Raw genomic sequence first — 22,888 nt, forward strand, 5'->3', positions numbered from 1 at the left:
GCCACAATTTACAAAGGCAATTCAAGGTCTCATAGGCTGTACAAGAGCACTGACTTGAGTTCTTCTCACCTGAATTATGAGTATTTTTAACATGTTCTTATCCGCGATGCTGCCTTTCATGGGTGGTGTCTGGTGCAGAGTTGCAAGGCTTCAGTAATCCTACTACATTTACAATCCCCGACCTTATTTATGCACAATGCTTGTGCTATACACATCAGAACAGGTCTACTATGTCAAAATGTCCATGTAGACTCATTCCAAGACCAGTTTGGGATCTTCCAAGTCCTAATGCATGGTAGACTATGTTAAACTGGTAATTTGAGAATGATGCGAATGCTGACTACTCACATTACAATGAACCTGATGCTCCCTACACTAGTTCATGCGACCCATGGCCAATAGATTCAGCTGTGGCAGGGGTCATTATCACTGTGGCTGCACTGCAACAAAGGCTCAGGGAAATTCAGGAGAAACAGGTGCTAAACAACAGGAAGAATGCGAATACATCGGAGAGAGTGTAAAACAGGCTGATGAGAATTGCTCCAAGGATGAGAAAATTCAGGTATGAAGAAAGATTGTTGAAGCAGGACCTGTTTTCCTTGGGGAGGGGACGGGGATATGATACAACCTTCCAAAATCATGAGGGGTCTTGACAGAATGGATAGGGAAAAACTTATAAATGGATTGAGAATTTGTTTTGAAGTTTTGCAAATCTAGCTACTCTCTTTTTAAACACAGTGAAGTACTTCGGTACTTAGTACTGCCTGGAAGTGCAGATTGAGACAGATTCAAATGGATGATTATTTAAATATAATTAAGCATTGTTTCTATTTAAAACAGAATCATTCAATGTGAAGGGTTACATGGAAAAGACAAGAGATTGTCACAAAGTTAAAATGCTGAGAAAATAAGGACAGACACTTTGGGCGTCTCATTGAAAAGTGTGGTGCTAGAAAAACACAGCAGGTCAGGCAGCATCCGAGAAGCAGGAGAATCAACGTTTCAGGCATAAGCCGTTCATCGATGTGTGTCTCCTTTGGTGTCAACAATCAGCATCCCTCAATCTGGACACATTCATTACAGGAAACATACACAAAGCAAAGAAGGTATAAAATTTGTTTAAGAGCACCCATCAATACGTTATCTAATATTTTTAGATATAAGCATCAAATGTTAAAAAAAACTTTAACCAACATACACAAAAGTTTCATCAGAAAGAAATCATTCTGACAACCCAACTGCTTTAAATAGTTTATAGATTTCTATGAGATCCCCCCTCAATCTTCTAAATTGCAGCGAATCTGCACTAATCTACACTTTTTTCAAACATCAGTCCTGTCATCTGAGAAATCAATCTGATAAGCCTTTGTTGTATTTCTTCCATAGCTAGAATATTTTCACCAGATATGGTGGCCAAATCCACACTATACTCAAGGTATGGTCTCACCAAGGTCTTTAGTAGCCCACTAAGTGTCCAGTCATTCATCCATGTTAAAATATCAGTGCTTTTCTGGATGTCAATTATGTAGTGTGCATAACCAATCAGCATATACTGTCCCATTGGTGGAAGCCTTACATGTTGTATAACAATGGTTTACATTGTAGCAGTTATGAAGGTAATAAAATAAATTTGAGAAATACTGCTTTAAACTGCAGAAATTCAAAACATGTTATTCTACAAAATTATAAAAAAAGTTTTGAAGTTGTCCATTTTTCATTAAAGTTTGCACCAAGTCTCACACACGCTATAAATTATTCATGAACAGTGAACTCTGAGAAAATCAATTTATAAATTTCTTTTCCTGAATCCTGCTGTTCGTTTAAGTGAATAGATAATTCGGTAGATAGGATTCTGAAAATTTTTGCAATATCATTTCAGGATGTTTAGGTAATTTACAATCAGAAAAGCATTAAATGTTACACACACAGTGGAAATTTAAAAATTTGTAGTATGCTAGATTCCACCCTCTTCCATATGGTTGCTGAAACCCTATTCAAATTGTTTCAGTTCAGGATTACGTGAGACTATATTTATCAAAATAGCATAAGCAAGCCATAATTTACATTGCAGTTTTAATTCATATAGTTGTGAAGAGAGAAATTAGGAAACTTGTCATCAATTTGTACGTACGAATTAGCTGATGGTTGTGAATCTTATTATTCACAGTGTATTTCCTAGGTTTCTCTCTGGTACACTGTATAAATTTAGCTATTTTTAAAATGTGTGTATGGCTATGGAAGGAATAAACAAAGGTTTGCCAGATTGATTCATGGGGTGACAAGACTGACTTACTGGATTGGTTAGGATTATATTCACTGGAATTTAGAAGAATGAGGTGGAATTTCACAGAAATCCATTAAATTCTACCCAGACTAAGCACAGAAAGAATGTTCTCAATGAGTCCAGAAGCAGAGATCACAGTCTCAGGATGTGCCGTAGGCCATTTTGGACTAAAATGAAGATAAATTTCTTCACCCAGAGATTGGTGAGCAATGTTCCTCTAAACTATGCTTAGAGGTCCATGTAGAAAAGAAAACTAGAAAGAACGCCGGTGGTGAGCTTCTGGAATTCGCTGCCACAGAAAGCGGTTGAAGCCAAAACATTGAATGTTTTCAAGAAGGAATTAGATACAAGTCTTATGGCCACAGGGATCAACGGGTATGGGGAGAAAATGGGAATAGTCATGATCATACTGAATGGTAGGGTAGGTTCAAGGGGCCAAATGGCCTACCCATGTTCCTATTTTCTTTGTTTCTATGATTCTACTTTACTGCACATTTTTAATGTGTTACTGTTTATGCCATAACAGGGATGCTCAAGAAAAATCAAAGGTCTGCTAACGTGTAAGCAAGAGTAATACCCTTTTTAACTATATAAACTTTGTCAGCAATAGTTCCCAAATTGAAAGAGTCCCGCACAGAGAGAGAGAGAGAGAGAGAGAGAGAGAGAGAACGCATATTTGATCATAGGTGTGCGTATGATGACATCAATGGAATGATAGTTAAACACACTCTGCATCAACCCTCTCCACAGATTCAGTATCTGTCTCAGTCTCTGCCTTTCCTGGATCAGACTCAGTTTGGCTACACTGGGATTGCTGTTTAGTCATCTGCAGGGAACTGTGCCAATAACCCATGAGACAGGAGGTCAGGCTCAGCAACTCAGCAGACAAAGTTTCCCTCAAACTGTGTATTAACGTGCTGCATGCTCTGTGTTTCACTTAGCAAAGTCAATCCTTTACAAGGAGACAAAAAAAATTGCAACAGTACAAATAGTGGAAAACAGATCACTCAAAATCTACAGCAATAGCAAATAACATTTCTTTAAAAGGAATTGGGGTAATCAATCCTTTGTTCACCCACCTGGGAAATTTCTTGTTTTGCTCACTGATGTATTCCTTTCTTGTTCAAGGGGTTTACCTACTTATATGTTTGCACGTTTGGTGTTGGGGGTGTACGGCTTTACTCACCATTCAAGTAAAGCCTGGGATACTATTAAAACATTTTTTAGATTTGGCATTGTGGACGATGTTAGCATTTATGTTGAACTCTAGTCAGTGCGTCATATATTGAAAGCATAGAAATTCACCATTGTCCAGTTATTTAAAAAGTTCTTGCTTTTTGTAAGGCACAATAGAACTATTTCAGTGAGAGCAAACTAAATTACAAAGATCAGAAAAATTGTTGCAAGCACACACAATAAATACCAGATGTGATTTATTTTTAAAATGTAACCATCAGGTTGAAAATAACACAACTCTCAGAGTGATGATCCAGAAACTGATCATGTTTGAGCTTCAAGACAAAAGAACAGTAAGAAGGCGAAGATGTGAATAAAAAGCATAAAGCTAACATTGAACATGCAAAATTAAGGAAATATGACAACAGAATATTGAATTTTAATTTTAGTTGTCCTTTAAGTTGGGATGTACCTCAAATGCACTGTGTAATTTGTACAAAGTACCAGGCTGGAGAGTTTCAGTCATGGAGACTGGATAGAATAAGTTACTTCCCTTGGAGCAGAGAAGACTAAGGGGGATATGATTGAGGTCTATGAAATAATAAGAGGCAAAGACAGGAAGAAGCTTTCCCATTAATGGAGTGGAGATCAACGACCAGAAGCATTTCTTTAACGTAAGGGGTACATTAGGGGATATCAGAAAATTTGTTTTTCACCCAGAGAGTGGTGGGAATCTAGAACTCTGCCTATAAGGGTGGTAGAGGCAAAAATTCTCATGACATTTAGATATACACTTGGGATGCCAAGACATACAAGGCAATGTCCCAAATGCTGGAAAATAAGAAAAGAATAGTAAGAAAGAATAATGGCCTAATGGCTCACCTGAAAGCGAGCATCTTTGACGGTATAGCAATTCCCCTAATATAAGTTTTGAAGGGATTTTAACATACAACTTCAAAGAAAGAGTGTGACTCACTGAGCCACAGTTGAAACTTACATGGTTTGGTTTCAAATTGTATCTGATAGTGTTAATGAAGCATTCTGGAATATTTTATAATTGAAGCAGACATATAAATACAAATTGTATTCATGCACAAAGATTATTTTGGGATGCCTCCAGAATCCTCATGTCAAGATTCTGCAAGATCTCTTTTGTCTCAGAGGACCTCTGACCACTGAAAAACGAGTTGCCTTCATCAACTGGAGAAAGGATAATTCATTCAAGCAGCTTTCTAATTCAGTCTGGAAATTCATCCAGTGTAAAATCATACAAACATGCTTGTGCACTATTGTCTCAGCACAATATGTTCATCTGCCAAAGTCACCCACAAGTAAGAATTTCAAGATTTTCAGCAAAACATCATTGACGATGCTAGCTTGGAAGAGTTGCTGGGCACACAGGGGACACAAGGAAGGGAAGCAAAAAACAATGGCAAAATGTCCCAAATTGCACAAGGAATGATGCCAGATTGTTCTTTTCTCTTCAGCCTTGTGCAATGCGAAAGACATGCTTTTCACTATCTCAAGAAGTTCAGAAGCACCTTACAGCAAACAAAGTACTTTTGACATGTACAGTAAGGCCAAGTTGCCAGTCTTACAGACTATATGGCTGCTCCCCATTACAAAGATTTAACTGGTGGTGGTTTCACCTGAAGGTCACCATAGGTCAGGCAAGTGTAGAGGTTGAGAAGGAGAGTCCTTCATGGTAACCTTAGTCAGTGTGGTATTGAACCCACGCTGTTGGCATCACTCTGCACCACTAACCAGTCATCCAGCTAACCGAGCTAAATGACCCCTTTTTTTTGAAGCGTAGTCTCTGTTCTGAGCCTATCAAACACAATAGACAGTTTCCACAAAGAAAGCTCCTGCAAACAGCATGTTAACCATAAACCTACTTTAATGGCATTGTTTTAGTGCAAACTTTGGCCAGGTCACATGCTTCAAAATGGCGCAATGAGATGTTTTACATTCACCTAAAGAGCAAAAACAGCCTCTGTTTAAAGTCCCATCCAAAATATGGTACTTCTGACAGTGCAACACTTCTGCAGCAAATCCAAAGTTGTGATTTCAATTTTCAAGAAAGGGACTTACACCTACAAAAATCTGAATCAGAGGCAAGTGTGTTACCAATCGAGCTGCAGGCAACATTATTGCGTATAACTAAAATTAAAGGCACTGAATGATATTAACTTGGCTTCCTGAAGCTGTCATCAGTAATCCCTGAACAGTTTTCAGCACTTACACATTTTAAAAAGTTATTTGCCTTCAGTCAGAAACAAAACACCATTAAGGTTAGAAGCAACAAGAATATCTTCACAAAATTTCAGAATGGTATAAACAAGTCTTGATTTATGAGCAAAACCTCTGCAAATGTTTGCAATTCGTAACTAGTATGTAATGTCAAATATAACTCAGAAGAGGGCATTGTACTATTAAATACTTTTCCTGCTTCCAATAAGCTTTCATGAAAAAGATCTTGATTTTTTTAAGCCATCTTAATCACATATCTACTATAAATCTTGACTGATTAGAATAAAACAGCAATCATCCAGCACAAATCCATTTAGCAATCACATTCTTCCATTTCAGAATGCATAACTTAATAAGACTTAAATCTGAAAAATACATTTTATAATCAGGGATTAAAGAAAGATTTCTTATATTTATCATCCAATAAAGTCACACCTTTATACAATGCACTGCAAAGAAAACAAAACACTGAATTCAGCCAAATTAATACATTTAGTTCACTTACAGTTTTGTTTCGTAGTCGAATAATATCAGACACAGACCCAGCTCCACAATATTCCATAACTATCCATAGGTCTGTATTTTTAAAATAGCTGCCATAGTAATTCACTACATAAGCACTGGGGAAGAAAAAGCACAAAATCAGAGTTAAAATTCATAACTTTCCTCATCTTTCACACAAATGTTCATCAGTTCCCTTAGACAGAGGTCATAGATAGCTGGGGCAGCCAACCATAGTCTCATCCCTCCCCCTCCACAATGCTAATGACCTATCAGATATCCACTTTATCCAGCTACAGTAGAAAACAAATACAAACAAGTTTGACACAATGGTATTCAATTGTCCACACAGAACATTCATAGAATCCCTACAGTGTGGAAACAGGCCATTTGGCCGAACGAGTCTACACCCATCCTCTGAAAGTAACCCACCCAGACTCATTCCCCTACCATATTACTCTATATTTACCCCTGACTAATGCACCTAACCCACACAGCCCTGAACACTATGGACAATTTAGCATGGCCATTTCGCCTAATCTGCACATGTTTGGATTGTGGGAGGAAACCGGAGCACCCAGAGAAAACCCATGCAGACACTGGGAGAATACACCAGGCAGCATGATGGCCCAGTGGTTAGCACTGTTGCCTCACAGCGCCAGGGACCCGGGCTTGATTCCAGCCTCGGATGACTGTCTGTGTGGAGTTTGCACATCTTCCCAGTGTCTGCATGAGTTTCCTCTGGGTGCTCTTGTTTCCTCCCACAGTCCAAAGACATGCAGGTCAGGTGAATTGGCCATAGTAAATTGCCCATAGTGTTAGGTGCATTAGTCATAGGGAATTGGGTCTGAGTAGGCTACTCTTCGAGGGTCGGTGTGGACTTGTTGGGCCGAAGGGCCTGTTTCCACACTGTAGAGAATCTAACCCTCTACACAGACAGTTTCCCAATATTGGAATTGAACCTGGGTACCTGGCACTGTGAGGCAGCAGTACTAACCACTGAGCCACCATGCTGGCAACCATGTCCAGATAACATCCATACAAAAGCAAAAGACTCCAGATGCTGGTAATCTGAAATAAAAACAGATTGCTGGAAATGCCCAGCAGATCTGGCAGCATTTGTGCAGAGAGAAAGAAATTTAACATTTTGGGCTGCGATGACACATCGATAGGACCAGAATGGGTAGAAATGTAGTACATTTAATGCAAGCACAAAAGGTAGAAAAGGGAGGAGAGAAGAAGAACAACAAAGGGAAAATGTTTATAAAAATGTCGAAAGTCGCCTCAGGCGACTGACTGTGTGGAGTTTGCACGTTCTCCCCGTGTCTGCGTGGGTTTCCTCCGGGTGCTCCGGATTCCTCCCACACTCCAAAGATGTGCAGGCAAGGTGAATTGGCCATGCTAAATTGCCCGTAGTGTTAGGTAAGAGGTAGATGTAGATGTAGGGGTATGGGTGGGTTACGCTTCGGCGGGGCGGTGTGGACTTGTTGGGCCGAAGGGCCTGTTTCCACACTGTAAGTAATCTAATCTAATCTAATCTAATCTAAAATCTAATCTAATCTAAAATAATGGTGCCGGGAATATGGAAGATGGTAATACAAAGGAAACAAAAGATACATCCAGAAGAACTATACATGGAAAACGGTTGTCAGCAAAAAAGTAAAAAGCAGCCGACATTATAATCCAAAGTTGTCAACCTTAATGTTAAATCTACAGAACAGTAAAGTGCCTACGAATGAACACAGTAGAAGGTTGAGGTGACAGTGAAGTGGAGAGTTAAAATCTTAGGTGTCTGAGAGCTCACACTTACCCTTGCAAAGTGAATTGAAGAGATGGGCAAAGCTGCTACTCAGTCTTTCTTCAATCCCTGGGTGCAGCAAATGCAGTATACTGAAGAACTACAGAAAATCATTGTTTCACTTGGGAACTGTGCTAAGGGTATGAAAGTTGTGAACAAAGGATGCAGAAAGGAAAATGTAGCATTTCCTGCATTTGCATGGGAAGGTGTCACGAGAATTATACAGTCATAGAGATTTACAACACGTAAATAAACCTTTCGGTCCAACTTGTCCAGGCTGACCAGCAATCCTTAATTAAACTAGTACCATTTGCCAGCATTTGGCCCAAACCCTCTAAACCCTTCCTATTCATATGTTCATCCAGAAGCCTTTTAAATGTTGTAATTGTACCAACCTCCACCACTTCCTCTGGCAGCTCATTCCATACATGTACCATCACTGCGTGAAAAAGTTGCTCCTTACGTCCATTTTAAATCTTTTCCTTCTCACCTTAAACCCATGCCCTCTAGTTCTGGACTCCTTGACCTCAGGGAAAAGACCTTGTCTATTTATTCTATCAATGCCCCTCACAATTTTACAAACCTCTATAACGTCACCCTTCAGCCTCCAATTGGAGGTTATGTTCAGGTTGCTGAGAAAATTATCAGTGTTTTCTGGAGGGATCACTCCTTTGGAATATCAAAAGGGTTGAGAATATGTATTTGGCAGTAGCTTCTGATTGGAGGAGGCAGAAATGGTGAAGCATGGTGCATTGAATGTGGTGGCTGGCAGAGAGCAAGGTGACAAACAGGAGAGATCTAGTGCAGTTCAGGAGGGTGATGAGTGAAAGCAGGTATAGGAAATGGAATATGGTTGACAGTCGCATCAACCACAGTACTGGAAGGATTCGCAGTTATGTGAAAATAGGGTTCAGACCAAAAATGTGGGCATGGAGGTTGAATTATCAGAACACATACAATGACAACTCTCCCTCCACCCTGGAGGCTCCCTGCCCCCATTCCTGATGAAGGACCTTTTGCCCAAAACATCGATTTTCCTGCTCCTCGGATGCTGCCTGACCTGCTGCGCTTTTCTAGCACCTCTCTAATCTAAACTCTGATTTCTAGCACCTGCAGTCCTCACTTCTGCCTATACAATGACAACAATCCTATACTGTTTAATGCCACCAGAATAGAACACAGAACATAGAACATAGAACAATACAGCACAGAACAGGCCCTTCGGCCCACGATGTTGTGCCGAACTTCTATCCTAGATTAAGCACCCATCCATGTACCTATCCAAATGCTGCTTAAAGGTCGCCAATGATTCTGACTCTACCACTCCCACGGGCAGCGCATTCCATGCCCCCACCACTCTCTGGGTAAAGAACCCACCCCTGACATCTCCCCTATACCTTCCACCCTTCACCTTAAATTTATGTCCCCTTGTAACATTCTGTTGTACCCGGGGAAAAAGTTTCTGACTGTCTAATAGTTCAGGTGTGGTACAATTAGAAGAAGTAACCTTAAAATTTACTTTGTATAGAACAAAGTCTAATTTATTACAATCAATCATTCAGTTATTAACATATAATTGATAAACATATAGCTTCTCATGCATCTTAAAATTGATTTTAAACCTAATTTATTTTGAATGCATTATTGCAGGATGGGCATGTATTCAGGTTAACTTACCGAAGTTCAAAAACACATTGCAAGACAATCACCATATGCAACTTGACATAAATGAACCCATCTATTGTGTAAGTATAATTGTGAGTGCCACAAATACACAAAATGTAGATTTAATGTTAGTGCTAACATTGGGCTAGCAAAGCAAGCTACCAGTCTGTAACCACAGAGGAATTAGGACTAGCTTTTCAAAAAATAAATTCCAGACCCAAAGGACATCCATTTCAATGGGCAGAACTAAACCAGGTTACATATTTTTAAATAAATGGGACGCATATGTTTTTTTTTAAAAAGGACAAACCACACTTTGCAGAAAAGCATTTCAATGGGGTCAGTCCCAAAGATCCTTTACCATGGTATCCCAGTGGGACTACTGGCTGACTTCCAGTATAGGCGGATGCACCTGCATCCATTATTTAATCAAAATTTTAAGAAAATACCTTCAGGTGGTTTAAATTGTATGTCTTTGGATAATCCTGACAGACAGATGGCTGAATAATATCACTACCTAAGAATTTGATTGTGTGAAATATTACATTTCAGAATGAGACAAAATGATTGAAAAAACAAAATACATGGACTTAAATGTTCAACTTGTCAAACCCTCAATCACATATGTTAGAAATCACTGAGCTAATGTTAAACAAACCAATAGAGAAAGAAAATATGAGTAATGCAGCATTTACAACTAGCTTTGCTTTCCTACTGAAATAAAACATGCATCTTTACACATTGATCTTTAGAAACATTTGCCATTAAGTATAATACAAGTTCAGAAAGCCCTTATTTATAGCTACATTTTAAATAGATTGAACAATGAAGAAATTAATTTGAGAGACTATGGACTCTTGTAGGTGGGACAAAGCAGCCTATGATATGGCACTTCTTAACATTTAATTTACAATTATTGAGGAGAATATTAATGCCGGACAACATGATATTTTCCCTTTTCAAAGACATGAGATCATCAGATTATAAGATTAAATATGTTCTATTAAACTGAGGACAAGAACATAAGAAATAGGAGCAGGAGTTGACCATCTGCCCCTTATGCCTGCTCTGCCATTCAATAAGATCATGGCTGGTCATTTTGAGGACTCAGCTCCATTTATCCATCCACTCACCATAACCCTTAATTCTTTTAGTGTCTAAAGATCGATCTTTGCCTTAAAAACATTCAATAAGACAACATCTACTGTTTCACTGAGCATGGAATTCCACTGATTCACAATCCTTTGGGTGAAGAAGTTCCTTCATGATTCAGTCCAAATATGCTCCTTATTTTGAAGCTGTGCCCCCTAGTTCGAGTTTCACCCACCAGTGGAAACAGGCTCTCTATCTATCTATTCCCTTCGTGATTTTATATGTTTCTATAAGAACCCCCTTATTCTTCTAAATTCCAATGAGTTTAATCCCAGTCTACTCAGTCTCTCCTCATAAGCCAACCCTCTCAACTCCGGAATCAAGCTAGTGGACCTTCTCTGCACCCCCTCCAGTGCTAGTACATCATTTCTCAAGTAAGAAGACCAAAACTGTACATAGTATTCCAGGTGTGGCCTCACCAGCACCCCTTACAGCTGCAGCAAAACCTCACTGTTTTTAAGTTCCACCCCTCTAGCAATGAAGGACAGTATTTCATTTGCCTTCTTAATTACCTGCTACACCTGCAAACCAGCTTTTTGTGATTCATGCACAAGGAAGCCCAGACCCCTTTGCACAGCAGCATGCTGAAAATTTTCACTCTTTAAATAATAGTCCATTTTGCTGATATTGCGACCAAAATGGATGATCTCATATTTACTGATACTCCATCTGCCAGACCCTTGTCAACTCACTTAACCTATCTATATTCCTCTGCACACTTCACTCTACCATTCATCTTAGTGTCATCTGCAAACTTTGAAACGCTATACTTCGCCTCCAACTCCAAATCATCTATGCAAATTGTAAACAATTGCGGTCCCAACACTGATCCCTAAGGCCCACCACTAACCACTGATCGCCAACCAGAAAAACACCTATTTATCCCCACTATTTGCTTTCTGTTAGTTACCCAATCCTCTGTACATGCCAATATATTATCCGTAATTTCCTGCAGCTCTATCTTATGCAGCAGCCTTTTGTGCGGCACCTTGTCAAAAGCCTTCTGGAAATCCAGATACACCACGTCCAGCAATTCCTTGTTGTCCACTGTGTCCGTAATATCCTCAAAGGATTCCAGTAATTAAATTTGAGCTGCCTTTCATGAGATTAGATTACTTACAGCATGGAAACAAGCCCTTCGGCCAAACAAGTCCATTCCCCTACATTTACCCCTTCACCTAACACTACGGACAATTTAGCATGGCCAATTCACCTAACCTGCACATTTTTGGATTGTGGGAGGAAAGCCACGCAGACACGGGGAGAATGTGCAAACTCCACACAGAGAGTCGCCTGAGGCAGGAATTGAACCCAGTCTCTGGCGCTGCGAGGCAACAATGCTAACCACTGTGCCACCCACATGCTGCATCTGCCCAATGGGACAATTTCTATCCAGATGTCTTGTTTTTCTTAACTGAGTATAGATTCAAGAATTTTCCCCATTACAGAAGTTAAGCTAACGCTCCCATTATTACCTTTCGTCCATCTTTTTTAAACACTGGCATTGCATTTGCTGCTTTCCAATCTGCCAGAACTGCCACAGAGTCCAACGAATCTTAGCAAATTATCCAGGAGTGCATTTAGTATTTTCCCTGCCATCTCTCTTAATATCTTGGGATGCATTCCACCAGGGACAGGAGACTTGTTTGCCTTTAACCCCATTACCTTGCCCAACTCATTACTAATAATGATCATTTCCGGGTCCTTGCGTGCCACAGCCTTCTTATCATCAATTATTGGTATGTTATTTGTGTATTCCACTACGAAGACCAACACAATAATAACTGTTCAATATCACGGCCATTTCCTCATCACTATTTATTATATCTCCCTTCTCTCCTCTAAAGGACTAATGTTTACTTTAGTCACTCTTTTTCACTTCATATATTAATGGAAACATTTGCTATTTGTTTTCATATTCTAAGCTAGTTTATTCTCATAATCTATTTTACCTTTCTTTCTAGCTATTCATGGCTTTCTGTTGACCTTCAAAGATTTCCCAAAGTATTTAGTTTCACACTAACCTTTGCCACGTTGCATTCATTAGCTTTCAATTTGATAACCTCCTTTATTTCTTTAGCAATCCATGGCTGATCCTATCTTTTCCGACAGTCCTTCCTTTTCACTGGTATGCACTTTTGCTGAACATTATGAAAAATCATTTTGGAAGTCCTCCACTGAACCAAAATATAGTCTTTGCTCCCAGTCTCCCTTAGCCAACTCCTCCCTCATCCCATTGTAGTCTCATTTGTTAAGCATAAGACACTTGGTATTGGATATTATCGCCTCACTCTTCAGTATTGTAAATTCAACTACACCGTAATTGTTCCTTCCGAGAGGATCCTTAATTATGAGATCATTAATTATACCTGCCTCATTACACAGGAACAGGTTGAGGATAGCTTGCTGGATCTTGGGTTCCATTACATGCTGTTCAAGATTTGGAGATGCCGGTGTTGGACTGGGGTGTACAAAGTTAAAAATCACACAACACCAGGTTATAGTCCAACAGGTTTAATTGGAAGGACTAGCTTTTGGAGAGCTGCTCCTTCATCAGGTGGTTGTGGAGTACACAATTGTAAGACACAGTATTTATAGCAAAGGTTTACAGTGTGATGTAACTGAAATTATACATTGAAAATACCTTGATTGTTTGTTAAGTCTCTCATCTGTTAAGATGACCATGATAGCTTCACTTCTTTCATATGTAAATCACAAAACATTTTTATAAAAAAGTTACATTCGCAGATTAACTGTAACAATGGGTGTCAGCCCAGATAAGATGTTGAAGGTGTTAGCCCCCTTTGTTCTGTTGTCTGTGCCATAAAGTTTAGACTGATTCTAATCTAAAAATGAGTTAACAGAGTCTTACATGGATTCATGCAGTTTTTGAGCAAAGTATAATGTAACTCTGCAAGTACAAATTCACCCCACAAATGTATATGTGTATGTGTGCATGTGGGTTTTTGTGTGTGTGTGTACGTGTGTCTGGGGTGGGGGGGATTGTGAGCGTCTGTGATTGAGAGTGTATGTGTGTGCGTGTGTGTGAGTGTAAATGGGTCTAAGTCTGTGAGAGGGTGCATGTGAGAGTATGGGAGTGTGTGTATCTGTAGGAGTGTGTGTGTGTTTGTGTCTGTCTGTCTGGGGTGGGGCTTTGTGAGTGTCTGTGAGAGAGAGTGTATATGTGCTTGTGTGAGTATAACGAGGTCTAAGTCTGTGAAAGGATGCATGTGAAAGTACGGCCGTGTGTGTGTCTGTTGGAGTGTGCGTGTGTCTGTCTGTCTGTCTGGGGTGGGGGGTTGTGAGTGTCTGGGAGACAGATTGTATGTGTGTGTATGTGAGTGTAAAGGGGTCTAAGTCTGTGAGAGGGTGCATGTGAGAGTGTGGGAGTGTGTGTGTCTGTAGGAGTGCGTGTGTGCGCACGCACGTGTGTGTCTGGGGTGGGAGTTGTGAGTGTCTGTGAGAGAAGGTGTATATATGTGTGTGTGTGTGTGTAAAGGGATCTAAGTCTGTGAGAGGGTGTGTGCGTGTGTGTCTGGTTGGGGTTTGTGAGTGTCTGTGAGAGAGTGTATACATGTGTGTGAGTGTAAATTGGTCTAAGTCTGTGAGAGGGTGTATGTGAGAGTGTGGGCATGTGTGTGTAAGGGCCTGTGTGCGTGTCTGTGTGTGTATAGGACTGCCTGTGTGTGTGTGCGCACACCTGTGTGCAGGAGTGTCTGTGTGTGTGTTTAGTGCAATGGTGATCACCTTTACTGTGACATGAACCCAAGGTCCGGGTTGAGGGCTCATAGGGAGGGCCTCAAATCGGGACCTTGGGTTCATGTCACACTACAGGTGACCACCAATGCACTATACACACACACACACACACACACACATATATATACACGTTTGTGGGGTGAATTTGTACTTGCAGAGTTACATTGTACTTTGCTCAAAAATTGCACGAATCCATGTAAGACTCTGTTAACTCATTTTTTTTAGATTAAAATCAATCTAAACATTATGGCACATGTATTCCTGATGAAGGGCTTTTGCCCAAAACGTTGATTTTACTGCTCCTCGGATGCTGCCTGAATTGCTGTGCTCTTCTAGCACCACTAATCCAGAATTATGGTACAGACAACAGAACAAAGGGGGCTAACACCTTCAACATCTTATCTGGGCTGACGCCAATTGTTAAAGTTAACCTGAGAATGTAACTTTTTAAAAAGGTTTTGTGATTTACATATGAAAGAAGTGAAACTATCATGGTCATTCTAACAGATGAGAGATTTAACAAACAATCAAGATATTTTTCAATGTATAATTTCAGTTACACCATACTGTAAACTTTTGCTATAAATTCTGTGTCTTGCAATTGTGTGCTCCACAACCACCTGATGAAGGAGCAGCGCTCCGAAAGCTAGTCCTTCCAATTAAATCTGTTGGACTATAACCTGGTGTTGCGTGATTTTTAACTTCATACTGTTCAAGAAAACTATCACAGGTACATTCTATGAACTCCTCAAGATTGTCTTGACTGACTTGGTTTGACCAATCAATATGTAGATTAAAATCACCTATGATAATTGCTATACTATTTGTACATGCAGCAGTTATTGCTTTGTTCACTGTCCGCCCCACCATGATGTTATTCTATGCTGGCCTATAGACTATGCATATCAGTGACATTTCCTTCTTATGATTTCTAATTTCCACCAAATTGATTCAACATTTTTCTCCAAAAAACCTATATCATCTCTCACTACCACCCGTGATGCCAGCCTTAGTATCAGACCTACAACACCTCCCTTCCCTTCCAAATAATCAGATACCCCTGGATATTTAACTGCCAGTCATGACCACCCTGCAACCATATCTCTTCAACGGTCACTAAATCATACCCATTCACGATGATTTGTGCTATCAACTCATTTGCCTTGTTTCGAATGGTGTGAGCATTCAGGTAAATTGCTCTAATGCTAGTTTCATACCTTCTTTTTGTTTTTAAACATTCTTTTTCTGTCACTATATACTTTTCACCCATCTTAGTGCAACATGGCTCAGCTGCTTACAATCATAGAGATACACAGCACAGAAACAGATTCTTCAGTCCAGCTCATCCATGCCAACCAGATATCCTAACCTAATCGAGTACCATTTCCCAGCACCCGACCCATATCTGTCTAAACCTTTCCTATTCATATACCCCTCCAGATGCCTTTTAAATGCTGTAATTGTACCAGCCTCCACCATTTTATCTGGCAGCACATTCCATACACACACCACCCTGTGTGTGAAAAAGTTGCCCTTTAGTTCTCTTTAATATCTTTCCCCTCGCAACCTAAACCTATGCCCTAGAGTTCTGGACACCCCCACACCAGGGAAAAGACCTTGTCTATTTATCCTATCCAAGCTCCTCATGGTTTTATAAACCTCTATATGGTCACCCCTCAGACGCTCCAGGGAAAACAGCCCCAGGCTATTCAACCTCTCCCTGTAGCTCAAATCCTCGAACCCTGGCAACATCCTTGTAAATCTTTTCTGAATCCTTTCAAGTTTCACAACATCCTTCCAATAAGAAGGAGACCAAAACTGCATGCAACATTCCAGAAGTGACCAGACCAATGTCCTGTGCAGCGACATTATGACCTCCCAACTCCTGTACTCAATGTTCTGATCAATAAAGGAAAGCATACAAAACACCTTCTTCACTATCTTATCTATCTGTGACTCTACTCTTAAGGGACTATGACCCTGCACTCCAAGGTCCCTTTGTTCAGCAACACTCATTAGGATCTAACCATTAAGTTCCGGATTAGTGGTGCTGGAAGAGTACAGCAGTTCAAGCAGCATCCAAGGAGCAGCGAAATCGACGTTTCGGTCAAAAGCCCTTCATCAGGAATAAAGGCAGAGGGCCTGAAGCGTGGAGAGATAAGCTAGAGGGGGGGTCAGGGTGGGGAGAAAGTAGCATCGAGTACAATAGGTGAGTGGGGGAGGGGATGAAGGTGATAGGTCAGGGAGGAGGGGGTGGAGTGGATAGGTGGAAAAGGAGATAGGCGGAAAAGGAGATAGGCAGGTAGGACAAGTCCGGACAAGTCATGGGGACAGTGCTGAGCTGGAAGTTTGGAACTAGGAGGAGGTGGGGGACCGGGACAATGAGGAAACTGTTGAAGTCCACATTGATGACCTGGGGTTGAAGTGTTCCAAGGCTGAAGATGAGGCGTTCTTCCTCCAGGCGTCTGGTGGTGAGGGAGCACCAGTGAAGGAGGCCCAGGACCTCCATGTCCTCGCCAGAGTGGGAGGGGGAGTTGAAATGTTGGGCCACGGGGCGGTGTGGCTGATTGGTGCGGGTGTCCCGGAGCTGTTCCCTAAAGCGCTCTGCTAGGAGGCGCCCAGTCTCCCCAATGTAGAGGAGACCACATCGGGAGCAACAGATACAATAAATGATATTAGTGGATGTGCAGGTAAAACTTTGATGGATGTGGAAGGCTCCTTTAGGGCCCTGGATAGAGGTGAGGGAGGAGGTGTGGGCGCAGGTTTTACAGTTCCTGCGGTGGCAGGGGAAGGTGCCAGGATGGGAGGGTGGTTGTAGGGGGGCGTGGAGCTAACCAGGTAGTCACTGAGGGAATGGTCTTTGCGGAAGGCGGAAAGGGGTGGGGAGGGAAATATATCCCTGGTGGTGGGGTCTTTTTGGAGGTGGCTGAAATGCCGGCGGATGATTTGGTGTATGCAAAGGTTGGTAGGGTGGAAGGTGAGCACCAGGAGCGTTCTGTCCTTGTTACGGTTGGAGGGGTGGGGTCTGAGGGCGGAGGTGCAGGTTGTGGACAAGATGCGTTGGAGGGCATCTTTAACCACTGTGGGAAGGGAAATTGCGGTCTCTAAAGAAGGAGGCCATTTACCTCTAACCATTAAGTGTGTAAGTCCTGCTCTGATTTGCTTTTCCAAAATGCCTTGCATTTATCTAAATTAAACTCCATCTGCCACTCCTCAGCCCATTGGCCCATCTGACCATGATCCTGTTGTAATCTGAGATAACCCTCTTTGCTGTCCACTACACCTCCAATTTTGGTGTCATCTGCAAACTTACTAGCCATACCTCTGATGTTCATATCCAAATCATTTATATAAATGGTGAAAAGGAGGGTACCCAGCACTTTTCCTTGTGGCACTCCACTGGTCACAGGCCTCCAGTCTGAGAAGCAACTCTCCACCACCATCCTCTGTTTCTACCTTTGAACCAATTCTGTATCCAAATGGCTACATCTCCCTGTATTCCATGAGATGTAACCTTACTAACCAGTGTTTCATGAGGAACCTTATTGAACATTTTACTAAACTCCATACACAGAGGAACCTCGATTATCCGGCATTCAATTAACTGAATTTTGGATTATCCCAACATGATCGCAAGGTCCCAAAGCTTGGCTAACTATGATATATGGCATTCGATTAACTGAATGAAATACTTCCCGCTCATGAGCTTCGGACAATCGAGGTTCCTCTGGAGATCATGTCCACCGCTCTGCCCTCATCAATCCTCTTTGTTACTTCTTCTAAAAACTCAGTCAAGTTTGCAAGAGATTATTTCTCATGCACAAAGCCATGCTGACTATCCCTAATCAGTCTCTGCTTTTCCAAATACATGTAAATCCTGTCCCTCAGGATCTCCTTCAACAACATGCCCACCACCGATGTCAGGCTCACCAGTCTATAGTTCCCTGGCTTTTCCTTACCACCTTTCTTAAATAGTGGTACCACATTAGTCAACCACCTGTGACTATCAATGATACTAATATCTCAGCAAGAGGCCCAGCAACCACGTCCTTAGCTTTGTTTATCTATTCAGTTTTTCTATTTTGTTCATTACATCCTCAAAAAAAGCTCCAAGCTTGTCAAACAGAATTTCTCATTCATAAATCCATGCTGACTATGCCTAATCAGATCATGGTTATTCAAATTTCCATTTATGATATTTTTTACATTAGATTCTAGCAGGTCAGTGGCTCTCAGTCCTTTCTTAAATAGTACAGTGACATTTGCTCACTTCCAATCCACAAGATTATTACAAAATCTATAGTTTTTTTGGAAGGCAATCATTAATTAGTTGTGATTTGGAGATGCTGGTATTGGACTGGGGTGTAGAACGTTAAAAATCACACAACACCAGGTTATAGTCCAACAGGTTTATTTGGAAGCATAGCTTTTGGAGAGCTGCTCCTTCATCAGGTGGTTGTGGAGTACACAATTGTAAGACACAGAATTTATAACAAAAGTTTACAGTGTGATGTAACTGAAATTATATATTGAAAAAGAACTGGATTGTTTGTAAAGTCTCTCATCTTTTCGAATGACCAGGGTGGTTTTAGTTCTTTCATATGTAAATTGCCAAGCTTTTTTTAAAGTTACATTCGCAAGTGAACTTTAACAATTGGTATCATGTCAGCTGAGATAATGCATTGAAGGTGCGAGCTGCCCTGTGTGAGGCTGTCTGTGCTGCAATGGTCAGACTGATTCTAATCTAAAAAACAGATTTACAGAATCTTACATGGATTCATGCAGTACGTGTGCTGGAGTGTGTGTGTGTGTGTGTATATATAGAGCAATGTGCAGTGCACTGCACTACACACACACACAAATATACACTCATGCAGAACCTCTCTCTTACGCTCATACACACACTCCTACACAGACCCTCTCACAGACTTATACCCCTTTACACTCGCACATATACACACACTCACTCAAAAGACACACACACACACACACACACACACACACACACAAGTTTGTGGGGTGAATTTGTACTTGCAGAATTATATTTCACTTTGCTCAAAAACTGCATGAATGCATGTAAGATTCTGTCAATCTGTTTTTAGATTAGAATCAGTCTGACCATTGCGGCACAGACAGTCTCACACAGAGCAGCTCACACTTTCAATGCATTATCTGGGCCAACATGACACCAATTGTTAAAGTTCACTTGAGAATGTAACCGTTCAAGAAAAGTTTTGCAATTTACATATGAAAGAACTGAAACCAACATGGTCATTCTAAAAAGATGAGAGACTTAACAAACAATCCAGGTCTTTTTCAATATATAATTTCAGTTACATCACACTGTAAACATTTGCTATAAATTCTGTGTTTTACAATCTTATTCTCCACAACTACTTGATGAAAGAGCAGCACTCCGAAAGTCAGTACTTCCAAATAAATCTTTGGACTATAACCTGGTGTTGTGTGATTTTTAAATTAATGAGTTGATTATCTTTGTTGGCACCTCCTTCAGTGCTTTGGGCTGAAGAATATCATCAGGTCCTGAGGATTCATCCAATTTCATCCCATCAATTTCTCCAATACAGCCATCCCACTAATACCAGCTCCTTTTAATTCCTAATGCTTCCTAGTAACTTAGATCTCCAATTCTGTAAGATTTCTTGCATGTTACTCAGTGGAAATATACACAAAGTAATAATTTAGTTTCTCTGCCACTTCTGCATTCCCTGTTATAAATTCTCCTGATTCAGCCTTTAGTGGATCTATTGTACACCTTATCCAAATGCTTACCTTTATGTGCCTGTAGAAGTTCTTACAGTCTGTTTTTAATGTTATTTTGGTGGGTTACATTCTTAAGAGAAAGTGAGGACTGCAGATGGTGGAGATCAGAGCTGAAAATGTGTTGCTGGAAAAGCGCAGCAGGTCAGGCAGCATCAAAGGAACAGGAGAATCGACGTTTCGGGCATAAGCCCTTCTTCAGGAATGAGGACGGTGTGCCAAGCAGGCTAAGATAAAAGGTAGGGAGGAGGGACTTGGGGGAGGGGCGCTGGGAATACAATAGGTGGAAGGAGGTTAAGGTGAGGGTGATAGGCCGGAATGGGAGTGGGGGCAGGGGTGGAGAGGTCGGGAAGAAGATTGCAGGTCAAGAAGGCAGTGCTGAGTCTGAAGGTTGGGACTGAGAAAAGGTGGGGGGAGAGGAAATGAGAAAGCTGGAGAAATCTGAATTCATCCCTTTTGGTTGGAGGGTTCCTAGGCAGAAGATGAGGTGCTCTTCCTCCAGCCGTCGTGTTGTCATGGTCTGGCAATGGAGGAGTCCAAGGACCTGCATGTCCTTGGTGGAGTGGGAGGGGGGAGATGAAGTGTTGAGCCACTGGGTGGTTGGGTTGGTTGGTCCGGGTGTCCCAGAGATGTTCTCTGAAACATTCTGCAAGTAGGCGGCCTGTCTCCTCAATATAGAGGAGGCCACATCGGGTGCAGCGGATGCAGCAAATGATGTGTGTGGAGGTGCAGGTGAATTTGTGGTGGATATGGAAGGATCCCTTGGAGCCTTGGAGGGAAGTGAGGGGGGAGATGTGGGCGCAAGTTTTGCATTTCTTGCGGTTGCAGGGGAAGGTGCCGGGAGTGGAGGTTGGGTTGGTGGGGGGTGCAGACCTGACGAGGCAGTCGCGGAGGGAGTGGCCTTTTCAGAGCGCTGATAGGGGAGGGGAGGGGAGGGAAATATATCCCTGGTGGTGGGGTCCAATTGGAGGTGGCGGAAATGACGAAGGATGATACGATGTATATGGAGGTTGGTGGGGTGGTGGGTGAGGACCGGTGGGTATCTGTCCTGGTGGCGGGGCTCCAGGGCGGATTGAACCTCCCACAAAGAGGTTGAACAGTTCATCCACTTTACCAACACCTTCCACCCCGACCTCAAATTCACCTGGACCGTCTCAAACTCCTCCCTCCCCTTCTAGACCTCTCCAGTTCTATCTCAAGCGACCTAATCAACACAGACATTTACTATAAACCGACCGACTCCCACAGCTACCTAGACTACACCTCCTCCCACCCTGCCCCCTGTAAAAACGCCATCCCATATTCCCAATTCCTTCGTCTCTGCTGCATCTGCTCCCAGGAGGACCAGTTCCAGTACCGAACAACCCAGATGGCCTCCTTCTTCAAAGACCGCAATTTCCCCCCAGACGTGATCGACGATGCTCTCCACCGCATCTCCTCCATTTCCCGCTCCTCTGCCCTGGAGCCCCATCACCAGGACAGATACCCACTGGTCCTCACCCACCACCCCACCAACCTCCATGTACATCGTATCATCCTTCGTCATTTCCGCCACCTCCAAACGGACCCCACCACCAGGGATATATTTCCCTCCCCTCCCCTTCCCTATCAGTGTTCTGAAAAGACCACTCCCTCCGCGACTGCCTCGTCAGGTCCACACCCCCCACCAACCCAACCTCCACTCCCAGCACCTTCCCCTGCAACTGCAAGAAATGCAAAACTTGCACCCACACCTCCCCCCTCACTTCCCCAAGGGATCCTTCCATATCCACCACAAATTCACCTGCACCTCCACACACATCATTTACTGCATCCGCTGCACCCGATGTGGCCTCCTATACATTGGGGAGACAGGCCACCTACTTGCGGAACGTTTCAGAGAACACCTCTGGGACACCCAGACCAACCAACCCAACCGCCCCGTGGCTGAACACTTTAACTCCCCCTCCCACTCTGCCAAGGACATGCAGGTCCTTGGACTCCTCCATCGCCAGACCATGACAACACGACACCTGGAGGAAGAGCGCCTCATCTTCCGCCTAGGAACCCTCCAACCACAAGGGATGAATACAGATTTCTCCAGCTTTCTCATTTCCCCTCCCCTCCACCTTTTCTCAGTCCCAACCTTCAGACTCAGCACTGCCTTCTTGTCCTGCAATCTTCTTCCCGACCTTGCCGCCCCCACCCCCTCTCTGGCCTATCACCCTCACCTTAACCTCCTTCTACCTATTGTATTCCCAGCGCCCCTCCCCCAAGTCCCTCCTCCCTACCTTTTATCTTAGCCTGCTTGGCACACCATCCTCATTCCTGAAGAATGGCTTATGCCCGAAACGTCAATTCTCCTGTTCCTTCGATGCACTTTTCCAGCAACACATTTTTAAGCTTATTCAACAAAGATGCAATAATCGGTTAACATACACATAAGAAAAAGTATAAATGCTTATTTCTCGAAATATCCCCAATGTACATGCACACGCATCAGGAAAAGAGGGCAATTGCTGTGCAAGCTTCTGAAAAAAAAA

The 22,888-nt window shown here is 42.1% G+C and overlaps 1 protein-coding gene across 3 annotated transcripts in view; it reads right to left on the reverse strand.

The window, feature by feature from the left end:
• The window catches only part of stk3 (serine/threonine kinase 3 (STE20 homolog, yeast)), a 423,830-nt gene that overhangs the window by 297,705 nt on the left and 103,237 nt on the right, over nt 1–22,888 (reverse strand). For all 3 annotated transcript variants that reach the window (XM_072569764.1, XM_072569765.1, XM_072569763.1), the window contains one exon: nt 6,216–6,330. In XM_072569764.1, the coding sequence (XP_072425865.1) occupies nt 6,216–6,330 (115 nt within the window). The remainder of the gene's footprint in view (nt 1–6,215; nt 6,331–22,888) is intronic.

This window comes from Chiloscyllium punctatum, chromosome 5 (genome assembly GCF_047496795.1).
Source record: "Chiloscyllium punctatum isolate Juve2018m chromosome 5, sChiPun1.3, whole genome shotgun sequence".
Taxonomy (NCBI): Eukaryota; Metazoa; Chordata; class Chondrichthyes; order Orectolobiformes; family Hemiscylliidae; genus Chiloscyllium; species Chiloscyllium punctatum.